This window comes from Lucilia sericata, unplaced genomic scaffold (genome assembly GCF_015586225.1).
Source record: "Lucilia sericata isolate MDLA Ls3-8-SP2 unplaced genomic scaffold, ASM1558622v1 Contig000025F_arrow, whole genome shotgun sequence".
Taxonomy (NCBI): domain Eukaryota; kingdom Metazoa; phylum Arthropoda; class Insecta; order Diptera; family Calliphoridae; genus Lucilia; species Lucilia sericata.
The window spans coordinates 642,883-662,459 of record NW_023994063.1 but is presented as its reverse complement, the minus strand read 5'-3'; the positions used below and the strand labels follow the sequence as shown (position 1 = coordinate 662,459).

The following is a 19,577-nucleotide window of genomic DNA, read 5'->3' as shown; positions in this document are numbered from 1 at the left end:
TTCCAAAACGCTATCCAGTTCAAATCTAGTTAGAGGAGATGAGGGACATATCTGCATTCTAGAAAACTCAACCAGTGTGTTATCCGGAACCTTTGCCCTCAGATGTTCAAGATAAGGTAAATTATCACCTTCATCCCATAAATGCCGTCGAGAATTTGTTGAATATTTAAAATCGTTGAAAATTTAAAAACTAAACGTAGTTGAAAACTTAGCCGACTTACAGTCGATTTTAAGCCGCCGCCGACATATTTAGTGTCAGTCGCCGTCGCCGTTAATATTTGTCGGCGCAGGGCTCTGCATTGTATACATTTTTTAACTAAACATTGGCATTGTGATTCCTTATTAATCGTTTAATACAAATCAATTTGGTTGAAATAATGATTAAGAATCGAATAAGTGTTTAGTAAAACATAACAATTAGAAAATTTTACAACAAAAGAAAAATTGTTAATGTAACATTGGTGCTTCGATGCTGTTTTGTGTTTTATTTAGAATTTTATTGAACTAATCGATTCATGTTCCTTTGTTCTAATGTAAAAAATATAACAGGTAAATATTTATGTAGAAAAAGTGTAATTGATATTTACCAAAAAATCTGTAATACATAAAATCTTAAATAATATCTCATTAAAAAGTGTTTTAATAAATGTAGCTTAGAGTAGATATGTACCTAAATATTTGCATATAAGAATGTACTATATGTACATACCTATGTATACATATGTATATATAGGTATATACATATTTACATAGGTAAATGCAGTGCTAGAGATATTAATTTTTTTAGTACAATTACAATACAATTTATTTTGATTAATAAATTATAATTAAATTTAATGAAAGAGGAACAGAAATTGAAAACTTATCCCACGCAAATCTTGTTTTATTTTTAACACATAATTTAATGTTTCATTCCACTTTTTTATTTCAAACTTGATTTTTTCGCAATCAATACAATCATAGTAAAGGCCATTCTACAAAGTAAAAAGACCTAACAAAACTTTAAATAAAAGAAGTAACATTTCCAAAAATCGGCATGTCGAATCTTATATGGACTTCACCATTAAATATTTTAATTTAAAGTTTTATTTTCAAATTAAAAAAAATCATTTTTTTCTAATTATTCCAAAAAAAAAAATAGTTTTTTTTTACTTTTACAAAAAAATACAAAGTCTGCATAAACTTTCCGATCTGAGTAAAATTCGCATTTAAATAGTTGTAATAACACAATAGCAGTAATAACGAAAAATCACAGTTTTTGTAGTTAAAAATTTATGTTTGTGTAAAAGCTAGCAGCAAAACATCTGCTATTACTATTTCTACCTTCTCATTTTGGAAGATAAAAAAATTAATTTTAAAAGCATAAATAATAAACAAATAACGGATCCGCAAAAATTGTCATAATATACGGTTTTCCATTTTCGTTTTTTCTGTTCTTAATTTTTAAATAAAAATTAAGGTATTTAAAAAAACATTTTGTACTTATTGTTGTACATTAGGGTGTCCCGTAGACCATTTCTTGGAGGAATACATCTCGAACGATGCGCCTTAATGCACTGAATACGAGAAAATTAAAAAAAACAATTGTTTTGAAAAGGTCCTCAGTTTCCTACCAGCGACTGAAATTCTTGATCTCAGTATATGTTCAACAAATTTTTTTGCAATGTTTTCGAAATGGATCTCAAAAATTCCGTAATTTTGAGCTTATCGCGGGAAAAATAATTACAATTTTTGTTAGTGTATTTCTGATCCGCAAAACGACTTTTAGTGTATTATAAGGGGCATATAAATTTTAAAATAATCTAAAAAATTCTGAAATGAACCAGAACACATACCAAACTATTTTTTAAATATTTTTCAGAATAAACTAAAAATTACGAAAATTACGACACCTATTTCGATAAAAAAAAATAAACGAAAATAATATACCTCTCCAACCCATTAAAAATCATTTTGTGGACCAAAAATACTCCATAAAAAATTTAAAATATTTTTGCCGTAATCAGCTCAATCAAACCCATTTCAAAAAATCGAAAATATTTTATTTTTCACAAATTATACTGAGGTAAGGATTTTCAATCGCTGGTAGGGAACTGAGGACCATTCGAAAAAAATAATTTTTTATTTTTGTCATGTTCAGTACATTAATACTCATCGATTGAGAGGTATTCACACATGAAATTCTTTGAAGGGCCGTTCCTCGGGACACTCTATTGTACATATTAAGAACTTTATATCTAATATAATAAAAAAAAATGAAAAACATGAATATTACATAAATTTTTGCTTCATTAATATGTGGTTTTTTCTTCTTACGAAAAAAAAAAATAATAGCAGAACAGTTCAAAAATTGCGTGAATAATGAACGAATTTTTATTATGATGTTCAAATAAGTTCGTGCATCAAGTGGAATCATTTTAGACACGGTTTTTTTATAAATAAACAATTGGTCGTTATGTTCTTTGATAAGAGCATATTTAATATATATGAAGTGTCGGAATAACAATGGTGTGGCGGAAACCAAATGAAGAACTGAATGCAAAAAACGTTACTCCTGCAATAAAACACGTAGGAGGATATGCGATGGTTTGGCTCTATAGCATCAAATGGGGTCGAAAACCTAGTTTTTATCGATTTGATTTTAACTGCTACCATCAACTAGTAGCTACGATTTCCATGGATATATTTTATAACTACCCAGCAAAAAAAGTGTGGAAAAAGATGTAGAATTTTCATCACAACTAGTCTAATCTTATCTTTAGAAGCTGTAAAAATCCGATATTTGTATGTCAAAAATAAACCACATTCTTTCAATGAAACGCTTATGTAAATTTCATCAAAATTTGAAGTACTTAGAATATGTTGTTTGTAGTGACTTTTCTACATCTCTTTTCTCATTTTTAACTGTGTTTTAATTTGTAAGAATACCCAGCAAAAAATAATTGATGTCATACTTTACAAACTACATCTTAATCACATCTTAAAATGCGATTTCATATTTTTCACTTTTATAAACCAAATATTTCCTTACAAATGAAACCCCAGTTAAAAGTGAGGAAAGAGATGTGGAAAAGTCATTACAAATAACATATTTGAAGTACATCAAGATTTGGTGAAAGAGTAGTGAAATTTACATAAGCGTGTCATTAAGAGAATGTGTTTTATTTTTGACATCCAAATATCGGATTTTTACTGCTTCTAAAAATAAGATCAGATGTAGTTCAAAGCTGACAAAAATGAACAACATCCCTCCAATGACACGCTAATGTAAAATTCATAGGTTTTACACCCGAATTTGAAGCACTTCGGGTTACTAGTTGTGATGAAAATTCTACATCTTTTTCCACACATTTTTTGCTGGGTATGTTTGGTTTATAAAAGCGAAAAGTATGCAATCGCATTTTAGATGTGATTTAGATGTCGTTTGTAAAGTATGACATCAATTATTTTTTGCTGGGTACTATTATAATAGTACCCAGCAAAAAATAATTGATGTCATACTTTACAAACTACATCTTAATCACATCTTAAAATGCGATTACATATTTTTCACTTTTAAAAACCAAATATTTCCTTACAAATAAAAACCCAGTTAAAAGTGAGGAAAGAGATGTGGAAAAGTCATTACAAATAACATATTTGAAGTACATCAAGATTTGGTGAAAGAGTAGTGAAATTTACATAAGCGTGTCATTAAGAGAATGTGTTTTATTTTTGACACCCAAATATCGGATTTTTATTGCTTCTAAAAATAAGATCAGATGTAGTTCAAAGCTGCCAAAAATGAACAACATCACTCCAATGACACGCTAATGTAAAATTCATAGGTTTTACACCCGAATTTGAAGCACTTCGGGTTACTAGTTGTGATGAAAATTCTACATCTTTTTCCACACTTTTTTTGCTGGGTACATATGTATGTATCTTAGACTCTGTATGGATTTTTTTTTTTAATTTTAGTTTTGTTTTGAAACAATTAACCAATATGGGGTATCGTTTGAAAAGGGTTTTAAAGCCTCGTCCAATGATGTATTAATCATAAATAATCGTCTGGATAAAATATTGAATTGAACATGAAAAATCGTGTCCCTCATAGGATATTTTCTTGAAAACTGTCCAGCTCACGAACGGAAAACTCTGAACCCAAAAAACATTATTTTACATAACAGCGAATATTTTGAGGTGGGTAACTCAAGCAAAATTATTTGTGAGTCGGTCTAATATCCATACATATGTATAAAACTTGCAAAAACAACAAACTTTTACAGCAACAATCATATTCCTATTGCATAAGATAACCCCTTCGAGAGCGATTGTGCGTCAAGGCGAAACTTTTAAGCAATACGAAAGCAATTCTTCTAGAAGTAATTGCTATATAATCAGTGTTGTGGAAAAATAAGATATTTTCAGATAATCTTCTGGAAGGTAAATAAAATATATCTTTATAAAGAAAAAAAAAAAATAGCAATAATTTGAAGATGAAATTTACTATTTCCCAGCAAAAAAAGTGTGGAAAAAGATGTAGAATTTTCATCACAACTAGTAACCCGAAGTGATTCAAATTCAGGTGAAAAACCTATGAATTTTACATTAGCGTGTCATTGGAGGGATGTTGTTCATTTTTGACAACTTTGAACTACATCTAATCTTGTCTTTAGAAGCTGTAAAAATCCGATATTTGTATGTCAAAAAGAAACCACATTCTTTCAATGAAACGCTTATGTAAATTTCATTGGTTTTTCATCAAAATTTGAAGTACTTCGAATATGTTGTTTGTAGTGACTTTTCTACAACTCTTTTCTCATTTTTAACTGTTTTTTAATTTGTAAGTATATGTTTGGTTTATAAAAGCGAAAAGTATGCAATCGCATTTTTAGATGTGATTAAGATGTCGTTTGTAAAGTATGACATCAATTATTTTTTGCTGGGTATATTTCACTACTCTTTCACCAAATCTTGATGTACTTCAAATATGTTATTTGTAATGACTTTTCCACATCTCTTTCCTCACTTTTAACTGGGGTTTCATTTGTAAGGAAATATTTGGTTTATAAAAGTGAAAAATATGTGATCGCATTTTAAGATGTGATTAAGATGTAGTTTGTAAAGTATGACATCAATTATTTTTTGCTGGGTTATTAAAACATTTAGATATACATTATAAATTCTTATACAGAATACGCTAATATATTCTTGAATTTTATGTACAAGATCATGTTAACCAATTATCGCTTTGGTAATTTTCTTCCAAATAATCAAATTGCTTTTTATATTCTATGGAACATATCTTCCAAATATTTTTAGGGCAGTGTTAAAAAAATTATCAGATCAATTCAGAAACCATAGCACCTTTTTATAAAAAAAATAGAAAAATAGATTTAAGTTTATTTTCCATAATTGTGTGGCATATATAGAAGAAAAGTTTGAATGTGTTCATGTACTAATTCCAATTAACCAAAGTATCCTTGCATAGTTCATTTCATTTGAAAAATGCTCTTGAAAATCTGAAGTTTTCTAACGTTAAAAAATAGTTTTAAACTGATAAGAGATAAATAAATTGCTAAAGAAAAATTGTACAAATAATAATAAAATGCATTGGCATCAATATTTACCCAATAAAATCGGTCCATTATTTCATCTATACCAAATACATCCGGAATTCCCGAATATGACATCTAGACAAAAATCGACACATTTACATAAGTGTTATTAAACCACTGATTTCTTAAATGTTTTCATTTAAATTTTGATATGTGCTTGGAAAGAATAAATTCTATTTGGAATTAATTCCCTTATAGTTTTAATTCGGCTTTAAAATTTTGAATTTTAAAATCTTTTGAACTTAATTTATGATATTCGAACATAATATTGTAATGCCTTCGTCAGTCCATTTAGACTACAGGAACTAGTTTTAATAGACTTAAATCATTTTCGAACATAAGTTCGAAGAAAATAAATTAATCATTACGATTATTTTTGAAAATATCTTAATTAAATGACTTAATTAAATTATTAAATGACTTAATACTTACTATTATGGACCCAAGTCTACAGAATTTTGTAGAGTAATTACTTTTAATACTTGTGTACGACATCTTTTGATTTAATAATTAATAATTAATTTGATTTAACAATGATCATGTACCCGCCAACATTTTTCATGTTTTGGTAATGACCAGTAGTTTTTTAATCTTTTGCATTGTAATAAGTGGTCGTCACTACAGACTTGATTGCAATTTTGGAAATATGTACTATAGAAATATCCGATTTCTACCACTATTGCTAACTTTAATGCAAATAAAGGCAAATTTTAACTGGATTAATACCGCCCAGCAAAAAAGTGTGGAAAAAGATGTAGTATTTTCAGCACAACTAGTAACCCGAAGTGCTTCAAATTCGGGAGAAAAACCTATGAATTTTACATTAGCGTGTCATTGGAGGGATGTTGTTCATTTTTGACAACTTTGGACGACATCTAATCTTATCTTTAGAAGCTGTAAAAATCCGATATTTGTATGTAAAAAATAAACCACATTCTTTCAATGGAACGCTTATGTAAATTTCATTGGTTTTTTCATCAAAATTTGAAGTACTTCGAATATGTTGTTTGTAGTGACTTTTCTACATCTCTTTCCTCATTTTTTCATTTCTAAGGATGTGTTTGGTTTATAAAAGCGAAAAGTATGCAATCACATTTTTAGATCAATTATTTTTTGCTGGGCAGTTATATAGAGCAAGATTCAATTGGATTTTTAAACTTTTTTTCGCTATTTTAATATCGAATTACATAATTATATTATGTACTATAGAACCTGTCGTTTATTAAATTAGGCAAGTTAGTAAATGAATAAAAAATTACAAATAAGTAAAAAAGTGTAAAAAATGTTTCAATGAGAATTTTCAAAATTATATCATTCACTGATATTTGTAACCTTTGACCTCAAATATCTCGCTTAGCACACACGATACACACATAATACCTTATAAATAATGGCGAGGAGAATCTATGTGCCAATTTTCATTTAGCTATCTTAAATTCCACATCAATCCACCTTATTTTCCTGGGCTAATAGTGTAGAAAGAAAAAATGTTTTTATTTTGATTTATTTTTTCAGTATAAAATAAAAATTTAACGACTTATATCATAGTGTGTATGCAGATTTGTAAAATAACAAGGGTTTTCATTTAAACGTTCATATTTCTCGTAAACTGTGCAAGCTGTGCAATTTTCATATAATTGAATTGTATGGAAATTGATTTGCACAACACTTTAAGTTTGAGCGACTATTTAGACTGGCAAACTTGAACAGTCTCATTGAGCATTTTATAAAACCGTTTTGTAATGTTCACATTAAAAATTTTTAGACTTGAATAATCACATTTTAAACACAATTTTTATAATTTTATGTTTAAATTTTTATTTTTTAATTTCCTTTGACATTGTTTTAAAATGTTTTTTACAAATATTGTAATTGAGCAGAATTGGAACAGAGATTGAAAATGAAAACCCTTAATATTTTTTAAATAATTTTATAATTGAATTTTGTGTTTTTAGAAAAACTATTTTATCAGCTCAATTTCATTTCAATAAATTAATTACAACTTTTCTGTTTTATAATTTTTTTTAATCAAATAAGAAATTTAATTAATTAATTAACCAAAATTTACTCGATTCGACCAACATTTGAGTTCTTGCTTTTTAAATATACAGCCTGTTTTTCTAAAACAATTTAGTTCTCACACGAACATTTCAAATTATTACGATCAAGTTTAAAATTAGGTTTTTATAAAACATTTGAAAGTTTTCGTTTAAAAATGTCTAAAATTAAATTAGTTTTTTCCAGGGTACACTAAACAGGTATATGCATCACTACAACAATACAAAAACAACATGTATTTTTGAGCTCATACAAGCTCAATGTCAAAATAAATAAAAATATTTTGTTTGTTTTTAAAAAAATTGTTAATTTTATTTCAAAAAAAAAATGCAGTGATTTTAAATGGAATTTTAAGGGATATGCATGTTTATATACTCATATTAAGCAGTGTATATGGATCCTATTGGAAAATGTTACAGAGGACTTGGCAGAGGATCTGGCAATGGACCCAAAAAAGCAAGAATTTTGATATCTGGAATAGCCTGATTTGTGTCACTAAATTTGTACCTTTAGCTACCAAAGTTGGGCTAAAGAAAGTGGACAAGGCAACGCAATACTAAAGATTGTTGATATCTGAATTGGCCTGATTTGTGCCAATAAAGTTGTGTTGTGGCTACCAAAGTTTGGCTGAAGACACCGGCCTTGTCAATGTGCGTAATACGGGGGATAGTTGATATCTGGAATGACCTGATTTGTGCTATTAAAGTTTTATACTAAACGGATAAAGTTTAGCTAAAGACAGATAAACTTTAGCTAAGAATGCGGAAGTTGGTTGAAATGTTTTTTTTGTGTAAACAATATAAATAATATTTTTTTTATTGTATATATATAATATTGTTTTACAAATTAAACATTTTTAATTTTTTTATTATTCAAATTTTATGTTGTTGCAATAATTTCAAATAAAAACAAATAAGAAAACAAAAAAATTATCAGCTGTTCGATTGCATATACATACCTGTTTAGTGTACACTGGCTTTTTCTATCGTAACAGAACATTATTGCCAGGATGCACTAAGTAAGGCAGCTGATTTTTATTTGTTTATTTAAAAAGTGCTTGGGTTATGTCAAAAATAATTTATTTATTTTTATTCTAACTTAAAAATTAAATTTGTGTTTTCTAACGAAAAAATTTCAAACCAAAAATTATGAATGAAAATGCTGATAAAAGGGTTCCAAATGAAGAAATTCAGATGAACCAGCAATAAGACGTTGTCCTGCTGCGAATACAATTTAAATGTAACGACGGTTTTATAGGTAATATTGTGAAATACGCAAAACATTTTCTTTCCAATATTTATTATTTTTCAATTTTAGAAATTTCATTTTGACAAAACCCATACTCAAAACAACAAAAAAATATTGTGTTTTTTTGTGGTTGTTGCCCAAACGCTCTCACCTTACTTATTACATCATGATTATTGCCTACGTATTTCATTTCTGAAATTTTAAATATTTTTTCATGTAGTAATAAGGTGTTTGGTGTTAACCCTAAAAAATAAACAAAAATAAAATAATTTTATAAAAAAATTTAAATTATGAAAAAATGTTTTTTAAAAACAACATGAAACTTGTATGCAATGTCTCAAGAAATTTAAAGGTTTGTATTGCAAACTGTATTCAGGTTCAAGTGGCCACATATTATTTCGTATTTTGGTATAATTTTCGTTGTTTTTTGCGCAAACGAAAATAGACGATAGGCGTCTATTTCTGACATTTCTTTCGTTTATTACGAACGAATTCATTTTCTAAAAACCAAAAATATATGGAAAAAGCTATTTATAAGAAATTGAGTCAAATAAATACATACATATATTCAATTGTCTTTATATACTTTTATTATTTGAATAAAACTTTATATTTTATTTACAGATAAAAACAACCACAAAGTATTAATTGTTTGATGCGTCATTATAAAAACCTTTCAAATGAATCGAAAATAAATAACCATCTTAATTTAATCCAACCACAAAGAATTGAAGCTTCACGATGATAAGCGCTTTGTTTTCTCGACTCATAATGTAAGTATATTTCCATTAAAATTTGATTTGTAGTATATATCACTCATTAAAAACTCAGAAAAGATCGGTTTGAGAGATTCGATTTTGAATGTTTTATGATATTTTTACATTTCTTAAATAACTTTTAAACAAATCACAAAATACAAAAAATAGCTTTATGTTCCTTATTTAAATTTTAATGAAATTGCTACTTATCACTTATTCGTGAAAACAAATTACCAAACATAATGTCATGAATTTTGAATATGTTCATAATCAGTCCTTGCTATGGGTGTCGTCTTACACCTATCTGGCCAAATATAAAATTTTTTCTTACATTTTTGTTAGACATTTTCTACCCCTAAAAACATGTATTGAAATTTTTCTAAATCTTAGGTTAACTTAATTCGTTCCGAACAAAATTACATATTCCTTTCCGTTTGCGTCATGTATGGGCACTTAGTGCTGTTTGAAATCATCTATTAATGAAATCAGAAATGTCTTGATATGATATTGTAAAATGTATTATATACATATGTACCAAAGAATATAAAGAAATTGGGGCTTGTCAGTTGGTACGTAAAGGAGTTGTCATTCGGTTCCTAACTCTAAGTATGTATTGGTAGAATTGTTGTATTAGTATTGGAGCTCCAACCACTTTCACCACACTTTCCAAACATACATACTTGCATAAAATCGTACATAAAAATTTTAGGAAAAATAAATAACATTTAAATTTCTACATTCGCAGATTTTTTAATTTATTTTGCCCACATCTAATCAGTAAACATTTAATAAATATATTTTTCGAACTTAAAATCTCTTTTTTTTTTGCAAAAATATAAGTTTATTTTAAATAATTTTTTCATTTTCAATACCAAAATATACAACTTTGTTTTTTCAATTTTAATTTCAACACACAAAAATTAATTGTCAAAAAAATTAAAAAAATATTTTTTTAGTTTGTGAAAAATAAAAATATTTCGGATTGTTAAATGCGATAAAATTGTGTGAAAAATAAAAAAATAGTTATGTGTTTGTGAAAAAACGTCGTTCAAGTCCTATTATCCCGGTATTTTCGCGAAAAAGTTTTGAAGTATTGTGAGAGAATTAAGTTCTCACAAGTGTGTTGAATTTACACAGAACTCGTCTGTGAATGTTATTGTTATTGAATGTTATTGTTGTAAAACAATGTCATAGTCCAACTTCTTATTCAAAGAATAAATAAGAAATGAAACTGTTGTCAAAAGTACCTAAGTCTACTGTCATCCGGTACCTAACTCTAAGAATGTATTAGTAGAATTCTCAAGTCAACATAGTTGCAAAAAATAGTATTGAAAAATATTGAAAAAAAATTATTACATTTCAATTTATACTTTGAAAGGTTTCTTAAGATATTTTGCACATATTTTATCTATAAACATTTTATAAACACGTCTATTTGTTTTTTAATCTATAATATTGAAAAAATAAATTATTTATTTGAAATATCTTTTTCGTTTACCATACGAAAATTTACAACATTGTTTTTTTTAGTTTCAATTTCAAACAACAAAAATTCAATGTCAAAAAACAAAAAATATTTTTTTTTTTTCGTTTGTAAAAAATATATTATTTTCGGGCTATTAAATGTGTTTAAATTGTGCAAAAAAATTTTAAAATATAATGTTAAGTGATAAAAAATATTTCAAGTGCTATTATCCTCAAATTTTCGCGAAAAAGTTTTGAAGTTTGGAGAGAGAATAAAATTTTTACATATGTGTTGGATTTACACAGCACTCGTCTGTGAGAAGAGCGTAATGTTATTGTTGTAAAAAAATGACAGCGTTTCACTTCTTGTTTATTCTTTGTTCTTATTATTCTTTGATATGTACATTCATATAAATTTTTCGTTTATAGTAAAAAAACTAACATTTTAAATGCTAATATTTACATTCTAGCAAATAATTATCGATAAAATTTCTAAAGGAAAATTTTCGATATCCCTTCATATATTTTTAAAATAGGATTTATTATAATAACTTTTGATATTCAGAGTGTGTGCCAATCGGTAACAATTTACTTGAAAATGTATATTTTTGATAGATATGAGGTGAATAAAATTTTACTAGCTCATAGGGCTATATAAATTTTTGACAAATGAAAAGAAAAATTTGAAAATACAAAAAATAAAATATTTTATAATTTTAGTTTATAATACATTTGTGATTGAAGAAATTTATTATAATAATAAAAAAAATCAATAAAAGTGTTTTATTTATTAAAATAAATGCAGATTTTCTTGGGAAATTTGTGACAATTGTAAAAATTTAATGTAATCTAAAAAGATATCGTTTAGCACAGAAAAATGTAAAAATGTTCCCACCATAGGAAAATTACAATCCACCATAGAACTTTGATATCATTTGGCACACGCACTCAGAACTAAATTTAAAAGAAAAAATTTTAATAGTAATCGGACAAAATTTGTGTTGAAGTTTATGTTGCTATAAGCATTTTTAAGAGATTTATATTAGGGGCTTTTTTAATCACTGGATTTATTTTGGATTTATTTTATTTCAAGAAAAAAACTATTTTTGGAAGCTGGAATTTAGTTTTGGACATCATTATCTGAAAATACACTCTGTAAGCTAATATAAGGTCAAAGAAAAATTAATTTTAGTGCAAACATGGCGGTTCTGCAGCTAAAAGAAGTAAATCTAATTTGGATTTATTAAATCCAAAAAAAAAGTTAGATTTAGCTAATTTCAATATGGCAATGCTTTGTATTCATAGAACAAAACCAAAATAATTTTAAAATAAACTAATTTGTTTTATTTTGCTATTCACCAATAGATGGCAAATATTTTTTAAAATGTGTAAAAATAGGAAAATAAACAAAATTCCTGTAACTAAAATATTGCACATATGATATTTTAGTGCAAATACCAATTTTTGCAAAAAATTGTTACACATTTTATGGAAAATTTATGATTTTAATATTAAGTTTTGAAATAACTCCATCTGTTGGTCGCTGCTGACATTATGATTTGAAATTTGTTTAGCCTCGATTTAAACCTTTTGCCTTATCCACCAGGCGAAAAGTACCAGAACTAAAATTTAGATTTAATAAATCCAATTGTTTAAAAAATGCTGCTATTAATTAAAGCTAATTCTTATATGGGAATGGTTTTCAATTGGAATGTTGTTTAATAATGATATATACATATCGAGCCCTTTTTGCAAAATGGACGTAAGCGACTTGATTTTCGATTTTCGTTTTTATATAGAAATCGATAATTTAGGTCTATTAGCATCATCTCTGAAAATTTCGAAGCTATAGATCCAATGGTTTCAAATTTACAAGAAAAAAGACGTAAGTACACATTTATTTTCTGTTTATGAATTTTGTAACAGCAAGATGTCGGTTACGTCTAAATTTTCTTTTAAAATATATTAAATTTATAGAAAAATTTTGAACAAATTAACGTATTTAATTTGTTTGTGAATGAAATGCTACATATCTGAGTATAATTGTAATAAATTCATGTAATTATCACTATGCCATTGCAATTTATGTGCTAAAATTTATAATTTTCTATAACTTTTAATGAATTTATTTAGTAGTAATTACTAATTACATTGCATTTATATTATTACCATTTAACTAACTCTTATATTTGGTTGTAAATTTGTGGATTTCGGAAGGCGGACCTGTATATGGACTCTTAATGAATCAATAGTACCAGAATTTACTTATTTATTCGATATATGGCGAATTGTACTACCATGTATGGATATTAATGTGGACTTCAGGGTGATTTTCAGAATACGGCCTTTAATGAGGGATTTGGTCAATTGTGGACCGAAGTCTATAGAATTTAAACGCGTGATTAGTTTTGAAAACAAATGTTTTTTTGTAGAATTTCATCATACTTTCTTAATTTTTGAAAGATTTATTAACTGTAAACTTATTTTCTGTATGAGGGGCATAGGAACCCATCCTAAAACATCGTCATACAACAAATTTCGTTGCTATACTGATATTTTTAAGACATCTATGACCATAAAATCATTGTCTTAAAGGGTCCATATATGGAGGCTAGGGTCAAATATTCCCTGACATCAGGCTTGGTGGGTAATGACTACATTTTCAATTACAATTACATTTGAAGTAATTGTAATTTAAGCTTTACTAATTACAATTACTTTTAATTGTAATTAAAGTTTTACCAATTACAATTATTTGTAATTGTAATTGAAGTTTTGATAATTACAATTACGTGTAATGGTAATTGAAGTTTTGCAAATTACAATTACTTGTAATTGTAATTGAATAATTTCCAATTACAATTACTTGTAATTGTGAATTTTGTTCCTTATAATTACATGTAATTTGTAATTAGTAATACCTCAATTACAATTACAATTAATTTTAATTGGAAAATTTCAATTACAATTACAATTAATTGTAATTGGCAAAACTTAAATTACATTTACAAGTAATTGTAATTGGTTATTGGTCAATTACACATTACAAGTAATTGTAATTGGAAAAATTTCTATTATAATTACAAGTAATTGTAATTGGCTATTGCTCAATTACACATTACAAGTAATTGTAATTGACCATGTAATGAATTAATTTGTGTAATTATTACCCCCCATGCCTGCCTGACATCTGTCATACTTCTGCAAAATTTTATAGCGATTGGTACATAAACAACATATTTATTAATGTTTTAACTATAATCCGGGAGGTACTTGTATGGGGGCTAAGTGAAATCATGAACCGATTTTGCCCATTATTAACACAAAACAATATTTGTCATCAATAAGCATTTTTGGAGAATTTCATCACTCTAGCTCCCAACGTTCGGAACCTATCCGGCTTTCAACAAACAGACTGACATACAGACATCACTAGGTGATCTTAAAATCTTATAAAAAAATATTTATTGCACTCTAAAATTTCAGATTTATACAAATTATATAAAGATATACACAAAAAATTGTTTTTTTTTTTTGACAGAGAATTTAGACGTAACCGCCTCAATATTGTTTATATCATAAAAATTTGTCTCGGCAAAAAAAGACGTAAGGGACAAAAAAACCGGATATAGCGTCAATATAAAATCGAAACAAACTGCATCCCATATTTTAGATGTAATAATATTTATTAACGGAGTTTTGGAGTAATGCTATGTCCTACTTCGAAGATAATTAAAAAAATGCTCTCCTGTAAAATTTAGTTTTTGTCGGTTACGTCTTTTGTGCGAAAAGGGCTCGATATGTATATCCGATTTCAAAAAGTTTCAACAATGTTCATCCAAAATAACTGTGGTAGTTTTACATGGAAGACCAATATCAGTTTCCTTTCCACGCTATTTCTAATGTAAAATTGTGGTTTAGTGCAACTCAAATTTTTCACTCAAATGGACGACCCAATTTCAAGTATGGAGCATAGTTTTTTTAATTAGATGTCAAATGCTACTATCATAAAACCTGTATTGTATAATTTCTTTAAGAAACTTAAATTAAAAACGCTATAACAAACATAAATTTATTTTTTATCAAATATAAATTTTAAATTGTGTAATTTAAGAGAATAACCCAGCAAAAGAAGTGAGAAAAAAATAAGTAGAATTTTCGCCACAATTAACATACTTGAAATACTTTCACATTAGCACATTAGCGTGTCATTGGAAAGATGTTGTTCAATTTAGACAACTTTGAACTACATCTAATCTTATTTTTAGAAGGAGTAAAAATTCGATATTTGGATGTCAAAAGATGTCATTTGTAAAGTATGACATCAATTTTTTTTTTTATTTTTATTTATTCATACCCAGCAAAAAATAATTGATGTCATACTTTACAAACGACATCTTAATCACATTTAAAAATGCGATTGCATACTTTTCGCTTTTATAAACCAAACATATACTTACAAATTAAAACACAGTTAAAAATGAGAAAAGAGATGTAGAAAAGTCACTACAAACAACATATTCGAAGTACTTCAAATTTTGATGAAAAACCAATGAAATTTACATAAGCGTTTCATTGAAAGAATGTGGTTTATTTTTGACATACAAATATCGGATTTTTACAGCTTCTAAAGATAAGATTAGATGTAGTTCAAAGTTGTCAAAAATGAACAACATCCCTCCAATGACACGCTAATGTAAAATTCATAGGTTTTTCACCTGAATTTGAAGCACTTCGGGTTACTAGTTGTGATGAAAATTCTACATCTTTTTCCACACTTTTTTTGCTGGGTAGTTATATAAAAAGCCACTCTTTGCCATTACAATGCAGTAGTCCTGAATTTATTATCAGATTTAATTACAATTTACAAATTCCAAATAATGGTGTTAATTAAAAAAATTTACAAAAATGTATATAGAAATCAATTAGAGAGAAAAAATTTTGCCATCGGTTCCCAAACCATCAAAGTAAAATTTTTGCCACCGGTTCCCAAACCATCAAAGTAATGATTAACAAAAAAATTATAAGTCAAATCTTGTCCCAACAGTGATTCAAATCTGAACAATAAACGAGATTAATTCTTAGTACGTCCCTGTCACAATCTCAAGTCCATACAAAATAGAGGACAAGCAAAACGGTATCTAATTCGAAATGGTAAATAAATACCCGTCGAATAAAGCTTCCGTAGAGAACATGTAATCAATCATACAACATAAATGATCAATATGATTTTTAAAAGTCAAACTTTTATCTATATTAATTCCCAAAAATTTTAGCTGATCTACAAAGATAACAGAGAGCCACCAATAGATATTTTTAGATCTTCGTCAATAATTCCAAATGCTAATGCTTTAGTCTAATCCGAGTTAATAGACAAGGAATTTAAAGATGACCATGAAAGAAAACGATTAAGAGTAGAATTAATATCCAAAGACAGCCCATTCAAATTACTTTTACTTCCCTTGAACAAGAGTATAACGTCATCTGCAAACAAAAATGATTTACAACTATAAGAGTCAACGAAAGTTAGCAAATCATTAATATAAATAAGAGTGGCCCCAGAACTGAGCCCTGGGGAACACCGGAAGTAAGGGGAAGCAAATTTGCAATGCTGGGAAATAGCAAAAAGAAGAGATTAATTACTGTTATTTTGAAACAGACGAAATCAATGAAATCAAAAAAATAAACCACAAAGCTCTTAAAGGAAATAGTCTAAGCTTTCTTTTGAGTAAAAAAATACAACAAAAATAGGGGAAAATTAAGTGGTAAATATTAAAAAAAATGTTATACTCTCATCCCATTATGGGACTATAAAGCCCTTAAGGAAATTGTATAAGCTTTCTTTTAAGCAAAAAAGGCCAATTTTGAAATAAAAATTACTTTAAAAAAAATTTTAAAACAAATTAAAAAAAAAAATGTTGGAAAGAACGAAAAAATAGCTATCTGAACTCCTTTTGACAATTTTTGCTAGGACCAATAGGTGAAAAGTTACACTCATTTGAATAAAACCCTCTATGAAGCTGAAAGTACTAACCTTGGTGCACATTTCATCCAAATCGGAAGACATCGATTTTAACTTCATTATTTTTTGTAAAAAATGCGAACATATGATCAAGGAAGAATCCGATGATTTTATACAATGCGATAAATGCATGAAAAGCTTTCACTCTCAATGTTGCGGTTTAAGTACCCGTCTTTTCTTACAATGACTACCATTAACTGATTTTTTAATGACTTACTTTGTCTAAAAAATCAAAATAAAGAAACAAACAAAAATAAAACAATTACTTTCCTTTTTGTGCAAAAAGTCAGCAAATGTCTTCCTTTTTTAGGCAAACTGAAAATAAAATAGTATTTGTATGTGAAAACTATTAGTTGATGCACAACTAAACAGCTAAGCAGTGGTGTAGTGAGTGCAGCGTTCAACTGGCATAAATATTCTATAAATAACTCTAATAACAAAACAACTTATTTCCAAATAATATTGACCCAGGAAAAACTTACATTGAAAAGTAATGAGTTAAAAAGCTAATAAAACCTCTTTTCACTACTTCTTCATTAGCATTTAAGGAAAAAGGTATTTCGCGGTATACCACAGGTTGGCATTTTGTCACCTTTACTCTGGGTTACCACGATTAATAGCCTCCTAAGGACCCTAACCGAGAAAGGACTTAGACCTGTCTGCTATGCAGACGATGTCGTAATACTTTTAAAGGGAAAGGATCCAAATTACTTGTGTAGAAGAGCTGAGGAGGCTATGAATACGGCCTTGAGCTGGGCTCAACCGAGAGGCCTCAATGTTAACCCGGCGAATCTGTCTTTTCACAAGAAAGACAAAAGTTTCTACGTATACTGAACCTTGCTTCCTGGGCAAGAAGATACCGGTGACAGACAAAGTTACCCAGCAAAAAATAATTGATGTCATACTTTACAAACGACATCTTAATCACATCTAAAAATGTGATTGCATACTTTTCGCTTTTATAAACCAAACATATACTTACAAATTAAAACACAGTTAAAAATGAGAAAAGAGATGTAGAAAAGTCACTACAAACAACATATTCGAAGTACTTCAAATTTTGATGAAATTTACATAAGCGTTTCATTAAAAGAATGTGGTTTATTTTTGACATACAAATATCGAATTTTTACAGCTTCTAAAGATAAGATTAGATGTAGTTCAAAGTTGTCAGAAATGAACAACATCCCTCCAATGACACGCTAATGTAAAATTCATAGGTTTTTCACCTGAATTTGAAGCACTTCGGGTTACTAGTTGTGATGAAAATTCTACATCTTTTTCCACACTTTTTTTGCTGGGTAAGCACTTAGGTGTAATACTTGACCGGAAATTAAAATGGAGACACCACATAGAGGATCATACACATTCATCGGACGTGCCTTGTCGCATACCAGACACAGAATATGTCGGAAACTTTGAAACGCTAATCCCAGATAGAATGTCTTGGTCAAGCGGAACATTGGAGCAAATACCAGTAGGAATCCATTGCTACACGGATGGCTCTAAATTAGGGGACAAAGTGGGCCTGTGGTTCTATATTGAAGACCCAGAAACAGAAATATACCACCGTTTACCTAATCATAACACAAGCTTCCAGGCAGAAGTACGAGCAATAACGGAATGTGTAAATTGGATTAGAATAAATATGGCGCCCACAGGGCTTAATATATTTACCGACAGCCAGAAGTCAATTAGGGCGATATCAGGTGATAGAATTAAATCTAAGACCGTATTGGATTGTAAGAAAGCTTTAACTGAATACTCTCCCAGAGGTAAGTTTTACATCATATGGGTACCAGGCCACTCGGGAGTAGTCGGCAACGAAAGGGCGAATGTAATAGCTTTAAAGGGAAGGGAGCTCGATATAGTTAACCTGACAAATGCAAAACCATTCGACGCAACAAAAGCTGAATTAAAAATATGGATGAGAGAATCCCATAAGGCCTCTTGGAATAATGAAACGGTGGGTAGAACGACAAAGATTCTATGGGGTGACCCTGATGAGAGCAAGACGAGAAATCTCCTCAAAATGAGCAAGTCTGAGGTTAGTATGATGGTACGTATTCTGAGTGGACACACAGGATTACGTGCACATCTATACAAAATTGGACGTGCGGATTCAGACGAATGTAGAGCATGTGGAGAGGACAGTGAAACTCTGGAGCACTTTCTTTGCCACTGTCAGGCATTCGTCGAAGTTAGATCCAAGTATCTTGGAAGTGATTTTATTCCGGAAATAACATTCTTAACCAACACTGATTGGAAGATTCTTAGGAATTACGTCCAGGAAACTGAGTTTCTGAACATGGAAAAATAATACATTCAGTAAACAATTATTTTTTTTTTCATGAATTGGAGCGCACAACAGGCCCGATAGTGGCCTAGGTGTATTTCTTCGAATTTGGTGTAGTATACATCCTCCTA

The 19,577-nt window shown here is 28.4% G+C and overlaps 1 protein-coding gene across 3 annotated transcripts in view; it reads left to right on the top strand.

Annotated features, from left to right (window-relative positions):
* The first annotated feature begins 248 nt into the window (after positions 1-248).
* The window catches only part of LOC119609752 (receptor expression-enhancing protein 1), a 55,263-nt gene continuing 35,934 nt past the window's right edge, over positions 249-19,577 (top strand). For 2 of the 3 annotated variants that reach the window (XM_037964666.1, XM_037964675.1), the window contains exons 1-2: positions 275-549; positions 9,531-9,679. In XM_037964666.1, the coding sequence (XP_037820594.1) occupies positions 9,648-9,679 (32 nt within the window). In that variant the 5' untranslated portion in view covers positions 275-549; positions 9,531-9,647. Of the gene's footprint in view, positions 550-9,530; positions 9,680-19,577 lie in introns of all 3 variants that reach the window. The other variant, XM_037964658.1, reaches the window with a different exon arrangement.